The following is a 14,586-nucleotide window of genomic DNA, read 5'->3' as shown; positions in this document are numbered from 1 at the left end:
CAAGACCGTACTAAAGGACTCACAAACTCATAAGCAAAAAGTAGCGAATTTACGTATACAAATGCAATAAGATTGCTATTTGCTTATGAATGTAAAAGCGAGATGGCTTCTAATGTTGGTTGACATAGTACTGATTTTTCCTTTTAAAAAGTGTACAAACCAAGTACGTCGGAATTATTTGTCAAAAAGTAAAAGGGCCTTGTGCCGGTCAGAAGTAAAATATGTAATAAATTCACTTTAGACAACTTGTAGTGGATTTTATAAAATTAAATATAAATTAAATGAATTTGGAATTTTATATCATGTAAAATAATAATGTAAAATGAATTATAAATGTAAAAAGTTATATATAACTAATAAAGAAATAATAATAATAATAAAGAAAAGTTACAAAACGCAATTTAAACAATAAAACTGCAAGTACCATATTAATAAACATTTTAGGAATGCTTTGAGTAATGAAGAGTTGCATTTGGATTTATTATATAAAGAAAAAGAGAAAAAGGAAAAGTTGGAGTGCAGTCCATTCGGAACCGAGAATTTTTATATTATGGAATTCAGACGCACACATTCATGACTTTTCCCCATTAAAGCATTTTTTAAGCATATATTTTGTATATAAATATTAAGAAATCACACTAATTTAAAAATATTTGTTGTTTCGAAGACAATGGAGAATGTATTTTATAGCAGTACCGAGCTGATGGCTGGAATATCTGAGGCCCAAAAAGTACCCACTGTACCACAGACAAACAAGGGTTTATCTTTGTTTTACTGATTTTTTATTAGTATCTTTAATACTGATTTTTTTATAAATTATAGCAGCACTTGAAATTACGAAAAAGTTTGCAGCAATCCAGACCTTCTACCAGTCAGCGGTCGCTTAAACAGTGGCCCAACTACATCAAAATTGGCGAAACTGTGCTGCAACTCTCCCTCAGGTATTGGTCTTATGCACACTATTATATCCAAACGTGTATTTTGGTGGTGCAATTGTAAGTAAAGTTACCGACTATTATGGTTTTTTTACCGAAACGACCCGGATTTATATCCGGCCAAGGATTGCCACTCCTGCAGGATTCCCCGTATGTAAGTATGGGGAATGTTTATGCGGCTACAACAACAACAACAACCATTGTGGATTTACTTGCATTATATTTTTTAGATTCAACATCCTTTCTGCAAGGAATTTTGAAAAATCAATATTATTGTTTCCAATCGGGCCAAATTGGATGAATAACTTCAGTAGTCTAGATTTAATTAAAGAAATACACAAAACAAAAACAAATATTTGAGAATTTATATGGTGTATGTTGGTGAATAAATTATTTTTGTAAAAATGTAAATACAAGTTAATAAATAAAAGTTAGACAAAAATGTCATTAACATTTTGTTCAATATATTTAATAATAAATAAAAATATCACGGTTTATCCTATCAAATTTGCTTAAGTATATATTTTGAGTGTTTGTAAATTAGATAATTACCTTTACATACTTACTTATATAGTCCCTCATATAATCGCTCAGACTACTCCTCATATATCCCTTAGCTATATATATGAGGAATAGTCTGAGCAATTATATGAGGGACTATATAAGGTGTTCGAGTGAGAGGGCTATAGTATGTTAAATACTAGAAACTTATATAATGGAGCTCTCTCCACATCTCACACATATATGAACTTATCCCTTATGCTTCTCCATTTGGCCTTTACTACATAATGGAAGGTTTTCAAATTCATAAGGGATACTATTCTTAGTGCTAGGTATGTATAAGCCACACTGGTTTAGATGGGATACGCTCCATCCTAAGTGTATTGAGGACACTGGGGTTGGCTTAGATATTCAGCCCTCTCACTGAATCCATTGTAGTACAACCTTAATAATTTAATGGGAAAATTGGGTTTGGGTTAGATATTCGCTTCTATCACTGAATCCATTGTAGTACGACTTTAGTAGGCTCTCACTGAGTTCGTAAACACACATCACGTTTCAAGGCACATCTGATTTCATTTGTAGACCCATTTCGCAGATTTTTCAAAGAATTAATAACGACGAGTTATTAAGGGTGTCATGATTTAGTTCACATAACGGTTGTATTTTACAGAGTAAAGAAATAAATATAGACATATAAGCCTCTATATACTGAAATGTTCAGACTGATGAGAGTAGTCGATTTAAACATGTCTGTCCATGCGTATAAAGTTTAACATTTGCTGTTCTAAAACTAGTTTTATCTGACCAAAAAACACATGTGCGTATGCAAATGTGAGATGGCATTGGAGTATTTCTCTTAGATGCTAAAATTGTCTGTCGAAACACCCGAGTGTAATGTGTCTTGAAAAAGGCAAATCGATGATGTTGCCTCTTAGTGTTGTTGACTTATTAACGTCTGATGCCCAATCGAAATTGAACATATCGTTCATGAATTTGATAAATGTTTCGTCATTTTTCACGTTTGTGTAAATGTAACTTGACCTATTCCATTGCGATTCTATTTAACTCCTTCTCTATATCCATACAAAATATCTATCAAACAAATAAAATAAAAATTTTGTTTTGAAAATTGCAACCATTACATCAGTATTTTCTTATGACGTTGTCACGTTAAACTATCGTGAGTAAACCGACTTTACTTTACTTTATTTATTTGCATATGTATGTATTTGGAATTTGGCGCTATATCACATTCTACGTTATATCAGCATACATGCCCTGCCAACCGTTACTAGCCACTTATCCTCAAAATTTCCATTTCCATTCCAAAACCATTTGGCACTTTTCCTCCAAATAGCAGCTAAAACAACTATAGGGTATTACAATATAAAAGTTACGCCTAGAAGTTAGTAGTGAACAATTTCTAGACGGTACCTTTTTTGTGTAATCTTTGACAGATAAACAATTTTACACCATAGAATAGCGCGTTAAAATTATTGAAATTTGGTAGATATTTAAGAACAGCATTTCAACGAATCGATAATTCAATGATTGGTGAAAAAAATTCTAGAAACTGATTCCGTCGAGGATAAAAAGGGGCCAAAAACTGGACGTTCTGTTGAAAATGTTGCTGCTGTAGCGCAAAGTGTTGCTGAACAACCTTTAGCGTCGATATCTCGACGTTTCTCAAGAATTGGGACGTCCATTTCATCACATATTATTGTGAAGAGCTGTGTCTTGAAAAAAGTAATGTAACCTAAAATAATCTAAATTTTTACATGTTTTATTTGAAAACAACGTCTAGGCGGGTGTTTCGAAATACCCTTTACCATTCGCTGCGACTCTAGAGCATTTAGAAAATATAGCCTACAAGACACTGCAGTGTTTGCAGCAGTCATTGCATCGTAAGCATGCAAGTTGTTAGTTGCTTTGTCTTTGTAGATCAATGGAATTAACTTAGATGCAATTCTTATGAGAGGAAAATAGATATAATAGCTGTGTTTTTTTCGTGCATATGTGTCTGCACTTAAAATTTATATAAAGGCATATTTATCGGTTTTTGCAATCTGCTTTATCGACCGGAAATATTAAACGAAATATCAACAGACTGGACGCACTTTGATATCAAGCAAAATTAAAAACCGTGAAGATATGTGAGCTAATAATAAAAGGTTTTCCAATAGCAGGAGTTACAGCTGAATGGATTGCGCTATCGAGAGATGATTAACGATTTTTTATGGCCGGAATTGGATCTTATTGATCTGGACAACGTTTATTTTCAACAAGACGACGCTACGTGCCACATAAGCAACGAAGCCACTGATCTTTTACGGGAAAAGTTTCCGGACTGTTATCTCTCGAAGAGGTGATCACAATTGGCCACCGAGATCTTGTGATTTAACACCTTGAGACGTTTTTCTCTGGGGCCACCTGAAAGAGAAGGTCTACGCCAACAGCCCAGGGTCGATCTAAGACCTCAAGATGGAATTCGTGACGCTATCGAGGGCATAGGGCAGCCACTTTGCAATACAGTTATGGAAAATTGCATGAAAGGATATTGTCCTGTAAGCGTGGTCGTGGCGGTCATTTGCCTGATCTTATTTTCCACTAATAACGGCATACCATCCTCTTTATAATGAAATGAACATCCGATCATTTATATTAAAAAATTGCATTTTTCTTTGAATATCAAAATAACACCTCTTATTAAAAACCCGTATACGTTCACATATAAGTAGATTATCTACTTTTTCGTGCTTAACTCCTAATCCCTAATTAAAGAGCGGTACAAGATTTCTCTCCCGAAATCTGACATTATAAAATAAACCTAGATTATTACCATACTTTTTTACATAGAACCATGTGTTTTCTGTGTAAAAATTATTATTTTAAAAGCTTAATAAAATGCATGAAGGCAAAGAAAACAGGTTCGTAGACATAAATTTAATAAAGTGTTTGTTAGGTATTATTAACTATGCATTCATGTAACAGAAAAAAGTCTATGTCCATAAAGGCTTTGTAATATCGAATCACAAAATGTAATATCGAATTTCGAATGCATTGCTTCCATAAGTTTTTGAAAGCTCAGTAAACGTCGTTTACGGATTTCCGCAAACTGTTTATTACTAGTAGCGAATTGCGCAATTAAATTAGCTATTCCTTCTCCTTGTATTTGCTTTATATCGTTAGTAATAATTAAAGAAACCAAAAACACCGAAATATTCCTCCAAAACAATTTCTATGCAGAAAAACCTCTCAAACCAGTACTGACAGCTGATTGTAAATTTTGCAGGTAATCTGCCATATGTGGATGAGTAGATTAATTTTGTGGATTAGTAGGTGATTAATGCATATGTGAACGTATTATTAACAACAAAGCAACCAACTTGTCGTGAATACCCCTCATATTTACCGCTGCGCTAAGAATTTTTTCGAATTGACAGCCAGGTGGCGTTCTGTATGGAGAAAAAACTCTACATTCCACTGAATTGTAATTAAGCACAACAGAACAAAGCGAACTGTCAAAAAGTCGATTAGCATCCGGCTGCGGTCCCGTCTTCCTTTCCTTTTTACGTATTTTACCAAGATGGTAGGTGGTGTTAAAGTTGCTGAATAAATTCACTACCATCGTTTATTTTTGGTGTGCGAATTCTTTTAAGTTGTTTGAAAAGTATTCTTAAATATTTTACGTTGATGTCTATGTCGTTATTTTCGAGCTAAATTGTAGTTTAGATAAAGTTTGTTGTCGGTATTGCTACGCGGTTCAGTTATGACTACTGCAAATGAATTCGTGTTTGGTGGTGAAATTTACGGCTAACAATTATTCAAGGATAAATAATAGTGAGACATGACAATGTATCAGTGTTTTGATTGCAGGCGCGAGGTCCCAAAAAGCATTTGAAGCGTTTAGCAGCCCCCAAGGCATGGATGTTGGACAAATTGGGAGGAGTATTCGCTCCTCGTCCCTCCAGTGGCCCCCACAAATTGCGGGAGTCATTGCCCCTGATGATTTTCTTGAGAAACCGCCTAAAGTACGCATTGAACGGTGCTGAAGTGACCAAGATTGTTATGCAGCGTCTGATCAAGGTTGATGGAAAAGTACGCACCGACCCCACTTATCCCGCTGGATTCATGGGTAATTATATGGAAATTATAATGAAAGATATATTCGTTGTTATTCAATGCTTTTTATTTCAGATGTTATTACCATTGAGAAAACTGGTGAATTCTTCCGTTTGGTGTACGACGTTAAGGGCCGTTTCACCATTCACCGCATTTCCGCCGAAGAGGCTAAGGTATGTGTGATACAATCCATTTAAAATTACTAATTTGCTAATACGTACCGGGCTTGATCGAAGACCACATAATTATGATTCGAAACATATGTGTGGTTCAAAAGTAAGCCCAAAGCAATTTTTGTTACGACGGTCACTGAAGGTCTTGATTTCGACTCTTTGGTAACACATACGTGCAATTACAAATGTTCAAATTTTAAATGTTTACGTTCTGTTTTACGTATAGGTTTTTTATAATATCGTGAATAATTGTATTTTTTATATTCTATAGTACAAACTGTGCAAGGTCAGGAAAACACAACTCGGTGTTAAGGGAGTACCCTTCGTTGTCACTCACGACGGCCGTACCATTCGTTATCCCGACCCACTTATCAAGGCCAACGATACCGTTCAAGTAGATATTGCCAGCGGAAAGATTACGGATTATATCAAATTCGATTCAGGTAAAAATTGTGATTTACAATTATTATACATTTTTTATAAAGACGTTTGTAAATCTAGGAAACTTGTGTATGATCACTGGAGGTAGAAATTTGGGTCGTGTTGGTACCGTTGTTAACCGTGAAAGACATCCTGGTTCCTTCGATATCGTCCACGTAAAGGACTCACAAGGACATGTGTTTGCAACCAGATTGACAAACGTTTTTATTATTGGCAAGGGTAACAAACCCTACATTTCTCTACCTAAGGGCAAGGGCGTCAAACTGAGCATTGCTGAGGAACGCGACAAGCGCTTGGCGGCCAAAACTCATTAAATAGTTATTTAAGACCGGTTTCTATTTTTGCGAAGAATGGATCGTTCACAATAAAGAGAAATCACTAGAATAACCAACGACAATTGTTATATTACTGTATAACATCTTTATCTGCCAAATTTTGTGCCTGCACGTTCACATCTTAGATCGGCATAGAAATCCATACGATAGGATAACGAATTCTGGTAGGGGGAAGCAAAAAGAAGTATACTGGTGTCTCCAAATTGCAAGTTTACATATGAATTTAATGTTATTAATTTTAAAGGCGGGGAAAAACTTTCTTATTGACAGATTCTTATGTTAAATTTAAGGAAGCTATGTGTACCAAAGTTCTATGCCAAAAAAGGCAAGTAGGCGTTCGTCAACATTAAAAAATGATACATTTTCCAAAAATGGAGAGAGCAAAGTGATGTTAGAGGGATGCAATTTTTGTGCTAGAGAAATTTTAGCTAAAAAAATGACCCAATATGAAAACATTATCTTAAAGCGCATGATTGAACTTTTTGTAAACAAACAAATTAATTTTTTGTGAAATCTGGAGTTATGTACACTTTCGCTCTTGCGACGGCTTGAAATTTGTTTGGGAAATCATTTTCAAAAAAAGGTCGGTAAATATATTACAGTATATTTTTGGTAATTTTTTTTGAACAACACAAACTCGTTTGATATGTCTACCGGTTTTTGCAAGTAATGCCAAATTTTCCGTTCGTTTTTTTTGCTTATTTTTCTCTTTGGAAATTCTTTGGCAGAATTTCTGCTGACGTTCTTGATTTGGTTTTATGGCTGATGATGAACACAACTATTGTTTTCTTCTTTTGCGAAAAACGACCAACAATTCTTATAACACGGATATAGAGAATTGAAATGTACCAAATCGTAGGAATTATAGAGAGCAGATTTATTTGAGAAAAACGTAACAATTGGTGTCAGAAGTAGGATTGTTGAATAAAGTCAGTGACTGAACTTAAGGTTACGGAACTTAAGAAAGAGTGGTTACAACGAGGCTTATCAATTTCAGAAAGCAAAGCAGAGTTGCAAGTGATTTAAGGTTTCTGGATTACCGGTCGAAGAGGTGCCGCTCCTGCAAATTCGAGCTAAACGTCAAATTGATGGATACACACATAAAATTGAGGCACATCCAAAACAGGTGATAGCAGTGGAATAGCAGATGTTTTTTGTTTTCTTCCTATTTGGTGATTTCAATGTCAAAGTGATCTGCATTTTGTTGTCCCTTCGCTCCTTTGTTTACAATTCAATTGGAATTTTGATGCCCAAACCAACAAATTACAAAAACAAAATACCTGCAAAAACATACAAACTTGGGTTTTGCCCACTGCTCTCACCTTGTATGAACTAAAACGAAACGTCAAACTACTGGTTATCCAAGTGAAAGAAAATAAAGGATCAACTGTAACTAAATGTAAAATTTCTAGTGTTCTGAATGAATTAATTTTCCTTTTTCATTTCTTAATCTTTTTTATAAAATTTTATGAAAACTAAATTTCTTTAATAAAATAATTTAAAATAATAATAAACTTATATAACTATGTTGTTAATTTTCACACTGTCGTTCATCACCATCACCTATAATCCTGATACTGCAGTAACCCACATGCCCTCGGGGTTCAGGTTGATTCAATTAATTTAGAAAAAAGTTAGCTAAAATCTTTGAGTTTAAAAATTTAAATTCTAATAATTTCAGATCAGATAGAAAAGTTAAAGTTGATAGAAAATCTGGTGAAAAACCAACGTTGAAACTTTTTGACAGTCAAATTTTTTTTCTTGTTCACTCCTCTCGGGCCTCGACAAGACTCAGTGGCCCTTATTATGAGCAACATTCGCTCTTCGACTATAGTCGAAAGTGCTGATCGAACGAATTTTCATTTGGTATTATGGTGCTCATTCGTTGAAGAATAGGACTATTGTGAATTTCGATCGCTCGACGCATTTACAATAGATAATTTTTCTCAGCTGATACAGCAAATCAAAATAAAAGAAAAACCGATTGTGTTGAAATTCTTTGCTAACAACAATTTTAAAAGTAAAAAAAAAGTATTTTTTGTGAAAATGAGTACAACGGAGTTGTGGTTCGACGATTCAACGCTCGATGAAAGATTAGTGGAACTAGCTAGATGTAGAAAACAGCTGAGGGGCGCATCCAACCCCCTTGAAATGGCTTCCACTGAGTAAGTTTAGTATTTTCAAAATGTGTTGACGTACATAATATTACAGAAATTTCCTTACAGTTTTTTAAAGAACTTTAGATTATCTAAAGAGCCGTTTATGAACCTACTGTCCAGTACAAAAAACCAGTTGCAGCAGTGCACCCGAGCCAAGAGCTCTTCACTATTCTCCAAAAAAAGCAACACAAATTATTAATGTGTGTGCAGCTTTGCACAACATTTGCTTGTTTTATAATGTTCGACTTCCGGATGAAGAGTTATCCGATGAGACCCTCAACGATGATGCTGAAGATATTGAAGTGGAGCCAAATAACGGAGAAGCAGAAAACATAAGAAATGAAATTCTTAGAATATTATAGAAAAATCTAAAAAGTATTAAATAGAAACCTTTACGCCACAGTTTCTGTTTTATTTTTGTTATAAATTTTCTTTATTCAATTATTCGTCATTCGAAAAAAATATGTATTTCAGTTCCTCTACGTATTTCAGCCCATACCTGCCAAGGGAAAATAATAAAAAAATAAAAATGTATTTCTATAAACATCACAAAAAAAAAACATTATTAACCTTAATCCATTTTGCTGCCGCTCTAACTGGTGGTCCCAAGCAATTCAGCTCCGTTGTAAATTCCTCGCAAAATATTAACATATATTAACATATTCCTGCATAATATTAACAAAATTAGTATATATTTATTATTTGGTTACTATAAAACAATAAATAATCGCAAACAACTTACATTTTAACAAGTTTTCCCACAATACGCTACACAATCGAAAGCAAAATTGCATTCGACTCTAAATTCGGTATACAACGAAAATTTCGACAGCGTTGCACCGCTCATAATACCAAATTGACATTCGATTTTCGATCTTCGACAACCAACGAATATCGAAGATCGAATGCAACTCATAATACAGTGCTACATATTCGTTTAAACGCATTGCATTTTTTTCGTTTACTTTAGAACTGTTTTAAGATTACAACAATAACAACAACAAATATTCTTCCAAACTATTCGTTTAGGTAACAGTAAACCATCGTTGCATTTGTTTCTTATCTATTGCTTTTTGTTGTAACATAACGGGTCTCTATTTAAAATTATGCTTAAAAATGCTACATATTCGTATAAACGCATAGTTTGTTAAAGACTGCAGTAGTGAAGTTAAAAGTGATTAACTTGTGAATATTGTTTGTAACTGAATATTTTGGTAAATTCTTACAATGTTTTTACACATTCATTCAAATTTCTTAGTTAAATTAAATTTTTTAACCTAATTTTTTCAGATTTTCTAAAATGCCTAAGGCAAAATACTTAAATGATGAGGAACGGGTATTGGTCAGTGTTTACCATGAGGAGGGCTATTCCAATCGTGAAATTGGACGAAAAATTGGAAGATCGGAAGGAGTTGTGCGTGCTTTCTTAAAGAAAGCAGGCAATTATGGAATAAAGAAAGCAACAAGAGGCAACACAAAATTGTCACAGCGTGACAAAAACAAAATAAAGTATGAGGCTACGAAAAATTTTTTGAATTGCACACAAATAATAAATAAATTGGGTCTTCCTGTAACGGCAAAACACACTTTACACATTTTACGAAGTGATGAAAATATAAAATGGAAAAAACCAAAGTCTAAGCCAATGTTAAAGGAACATCAAAAAAAGCTCGTTTGGAATTTGCCCGTAAACACATTCATTGGACTACGGAATGGATGAAAGTTGTGTTTTCGGACGAGAAGAAGTTCAATTTAGATGGCCCTGACTCACACTCATGTTATTGGTATGATCTACAAAAAAATAATGTACGCATGTCGAAGTGTGACTTTGGTGGTGGCAGTGTTGTGGTGTGGGCAGCATTTTCGTCAGCTGGCAAGGCTCAACTGTGCTTTGTGCCGTCAAAAATGAACTCAAAAACGTACACCGATATGTTAGAAGATGCCCTCATCACATTTTTAGATGAAAAAATGGACGAAGACAGCATTTTTCAGCAAGACAACGCTTCCATCCATGTGCCAAGAGAGTCTCGAAATTGGCTTAAGGAGCAATTCTTTAAGAAAGCACGCACAACTCCTTCCGATCTTCCAATTTTTCGTCCAATTTCACGATTGGAATAGCCCTCCTCGTGGTAAACACTGACCAATACCCGTTCCTCATCATTTAAGTATTTTGCCTTAGGCATTTTAGAAAATCTGAAAAAATTAGGTTAAAAAATTTAATTTAACTAAGAAATTTGAATGAATGTGTAAAAACATTGTAAGAATTTACCAAAATATTCAGTTACAAACAATATTCACAAGTTAATCACTTTTAACTTCACTACTGCAGTCTTTAACAAACTATGCGTTTATACGAATATGTAGCATTTTTAAGCATAATTTTAAATAGAGACCCGTTATGTTACAACAAAAAGCAATAGATAAGAAACAAATGCAACGATGGTTTACTGTTACCTAAACGAATAGTTTGGAAGAATATTTGTTGTTGTTATTGTTGTAATCTTAAAACAGTTCTAAAGTAAACGAAAAAAATGCAATGCGTTTAAACGAATATGTAGCACTGTAGGGGCCAGTGTCTTGCGTTGGTTTCGTTAATCTGTTTTGATTTCTAACAGGGTAGGTGATTAGCCTGCCGCTAGCAGTCCTAAGTGGTGGGAATGCCCACCTGCCGTTGCTTAGGAACAACGCTTTCTTACTGTTTGGAGCGCCATCTCTGTTTCACATTTTTCTGGCAGAAGGATCGCACAGATAGTTGAGGACTTCGCTAAATTTCGTGTGCCTACGCTATTACCGCAGTCGCCCGCTTCCTTTTGGTGGCGCCACTGATGTTGTATGTGTGTTTTTCTTTTGTTTTTTGCTTGTTTTAGCAGCCGCAGTGCAAATAATGCGGATACTACATATTGTGCAGGAGTAAGGATGGAAAGGATAAATTGTTGGGGTTGAGAAATGAAATTAGAGGATTTTTTGGTTTTTGTTTTTAAAAACAGGGAAAGTAGGTACATTTGGAATAGTGCAAGGACCGTGCGTTACGTAGGACTCGAACCCACAACCTCTGGAAGGCTAATGCACTTACGCTAGAAGCCCATTCCATTCATCTAAAATCAATCAGACAAGAGAAGTTAGTTTCATTAATCGATAATTTTGTGCCTGATCGAAACTTTTTTTTGCAAAATTAACAATTTGGCAGCCTCAGGAAACATTTTTTAAATTTTCGAGAAAAAACCGACAATTAATTGTTAAAAAAAATCAAAATTAAAAAAAAAATCCTTCAATCAGTCGCGAGCTTTTTAGGGTTTTCAAAAGCAGTATACATTTTTTGAAATCTATCAAGCGGTTTTTAAGTTACAGTGATCATTAGTTCAAAAAACATGGTTTTGAGGAAAACGCATTTAAAGTTTTGCTATCGAGCTCCGGAGCTCTCGAGCGCTCTTTGTGAATAGTTGAATAACTCGAAAAGTATTTTATTTTTAAGATATTATACTTTAAGAAAATGCAAAAAAACCCATTTTTTTGAAAATTCTGACTACCTAACCCCTTAAAGTAATTTTTGTTACTTTACAAATTATGTATAACTCATGAATCTTCCTAGATGTAATTTGAATTTATTTGATATATTTGCTTTAGCGATTTTGTTTATTTGGTCCCGATTTATAACCATATTGAAGTGTAATCAATTGTTTTAATTTTTTGGGAAATTAGAGTGGTGCTGTCTACCTGTGAGTATATACCCTCAATTCAAAAACTATACGATTAATTAAACAAAACTGAAGTAAAATTAGAAGTGCTGTAATGCTTAGATCGTTGCAGACCTTAAGTAAATCTTCACGTGTAAAAGATTCGTTAATACCAAAAACAGAAAAATATGTGATGGTTTGGACAGAAGATTGCAATGTTCCTATAAAACATTGTTTAATAAAAGCAAAAGTCCAAAAAATGTATACTCATTTAAAGAAATTGTAAACTGTTTCATTCGACAAGCCAAAATCAAAATTTGTCAGTAGAAATGGCTGATTTAAAAGGTTTCGAAAAAGGTTTTCCTTACACAATTCCAAATTTAAGGAGAGCGCGCTCCAGTTGATTATGAAAGTGCTCGGAAATTTAAGGAACTTCTAAATATAACTGATTAAGGTGGATATACATACAGCTGACAAAATTTATACTTGCTGGAGAGCAATTAAAAAAGCCTACCATTCGGAGTTCAGAGAGAGCTTAGGTTCGAATCTCGGTGAAACATCAAAATGAAGAAAAAGTTTTTTCTAACAGCGGTCACCCCTCGGCAGGCAATGGCAAACCCCCGAGTGTATTTCTGCCATGAAAAAGCTCCTCATAAAAAATATCTGCCGTTCGGAGTCGGCTTGAAATTGTAGGTCCCACCATTTGTGGAACAACATCAAGACGCACACCACAAATAGGAGGAAGAGCTCGGCCAAACCCCCAGAAAGGGTGTCTGCGCCAATTACACTGCGTTACAAAAACGAACTTTTTTTCTGTCCTATGAACCAAATATACTTTTTCCTAAAGGGGAGAAAAAATAAAAATACACGTGTATCGGCGATTTTCATGTACACGTCAGAATTTTTTTTATGTATAAAATATAGAGCTCGTAGTCCGCCTGTGTGAAAAACTTTGGATCAATTTTTAACCCTTTTTCCGTGATCCAATCGCGCTGAATTTCTGGAAATGTTTTTATTATGTAAAATTAAATAAAAAAAATTTTCAATTCTCAGATTTTCTTGAATTTTTTTTTTCTAAAAAAAAGTTTTTTTTTCTAAATTTTCGGCATAACTTGAAGGGACTCCAAAATTTTAAACAACTTTCTGTATATTTCATCTTACGAAAAATGCAGTGCCCGCCTCGAAATAACTTTTGTTACGTTTGTGGCTTATTCGCACCAAGTAAAAATTTGAAAAATATTACGAAAACAGTGGTTAATTCGTTTCAGAAAATATTCAAGACTGCTTATGTTCCTTACTTGTGGTATATTCCGGAAGTCGTGTGCGACTATTGCTATAGTCATTTATGCAAGTTTACTGATGGAAGGTCAACAATAAAGTACTCTGTACCAACAATTTGGCTACCACGTACGGAGCACTGCAGTGAACTGTGCTACTTTTGCGTAACTTTTACTCAAACTAAAGGGTACCAATACTTTCGCCGCAACAATTATAAAAATATTGTTGCAGAAATGATTTCGACATATGGCGAAATGGGCATATTAATGTCGCTAAAGATCCATTTCCTTCACAATCATTTAGATTGCTTCCCTGGTGATTTAGGAGCTTGTAGCGATGAACATGGTGAAAGGTTCCATCAGGACATTGCGGCTATTGAAAAGCGCTTTAAAGGACAAGACATTACGCATATGCTTGGCGAATACTGTTGGTCTATTTGTCGCGATACTGACACAAAAGCTTACAAACGCAAAAAAAAAGGCCTAAGTTTCTTTAAAAGCATTCACATTTTTAATGTAATAATTTTCAATTTTAATATAATAAAATTAATAAAAAAATTCGGGGTTTTATATCTCTACTGTAATGCGGAGTGAAATACCTTTCTTTTGATACCACATCGGCATATCTCATGCCATTTTTTTTTTAATTTCGAACAGGTGGTAACCCTGTGATGTGACGTGTACATGAAAATCGCCGATACACGTGTATTTTTATTTTTTACTTAGTTCATCTAAACGTAAAATTACTTTTTTTGACGTGATAACGTCTTATAATTCGATTTAACAGGCTGCACGCACGAAAAAATGTGTCGTTACCTTGCTCATTAGTGTTACCTTGCTCATTAGTGTTACCTTGCTCATATGTCGTTACCTTGCTCATTGCCGTTACCTTTCTCATTTGTCGTTACCTTGCTCATTGCCGTTACCTTTCTCATTTGTCGTTACCTTGCTCATTGCATTGAATGA

The 14,586-nt window shown here is 34.4% G+C and overlaps 1 protein-coding gene and 1 non-coding gene across 2 annotated transcripts; both read left to right on the top strand.

The window, feature by feature from the left end:
• Positions 1–4,948: 4,948 nt before the first annotated feature.
• On the top strand, positions 4,949–6,566 carry LOC128862560 (40S ribosomal protein S4). Its single transcript, XM_054101260.1, has 5 exons — positions 4,949–5,028; positions 5,316–5,574; positions 5,637–5,734; positions 6,006–6,177; positions 6,236–6,566. The coding sequence occupies exons 1-5, from the start codon at positions 5,026–5,028 to the stop codon at positions 6,487–6,489; spliced, it is 786 nt and encodes a 261-aa protein (XP_053957235.1). The 5' UTR covers positions 4,949–5,025; the 3' UTR covers positions 6,490–6,566.
• LOC128862605 (small nucleolar RNA psi28S-3327) lies at positions 5,780–5,921 on the top strand. Its single transcript, XR_008454506.1, has one exon. It is a non-coding gene; the product is annotated as a small nucleolar RNA psi28S-3327 (small nucleolar RNA).
• Positions 6,567–14,586: the final 8,020 nt, after the last annotated feature.

Source organism: Anastrepha ludens, chromosome 4 (assembly GCF_028408465.1).
Source record: "Anastrepha ludens isolate Willacy chromosome 4, idAnaLude1.1, whole genome shotgun sequence".
NCBI classification, from domain to species: domain Eukaryota; kingdom Metazoa; phylum Arthropoda; class Insecta; order Diptera; family Tephritidae; genus Anastrepha; species Anastrepha ludens.
Note: the sequence above shows the minus strand (reverse complement) of the source record. Positions and strands in the feature narration are given on the sequence as shown.

Bases quoted from the DNA above. Each gene is read 5' to 3' on its own strand.
- LOC128862560 (XM_054101260.1), top strand. The intron at 5,575-5,636 runs GTAATTATATGG...TTTTTATTTCAG, and splicing joins TTATCCCGCTGGATTCATGG to ATGTTATTACCATTGAGAAA. The intron at 6,178-6,235 runs GTAAAAATTGTG...TTGTAAATCTAG, and splicing joins TTATATCAAATTCGATTCAG to GAAACTTGTGTATGATCACT.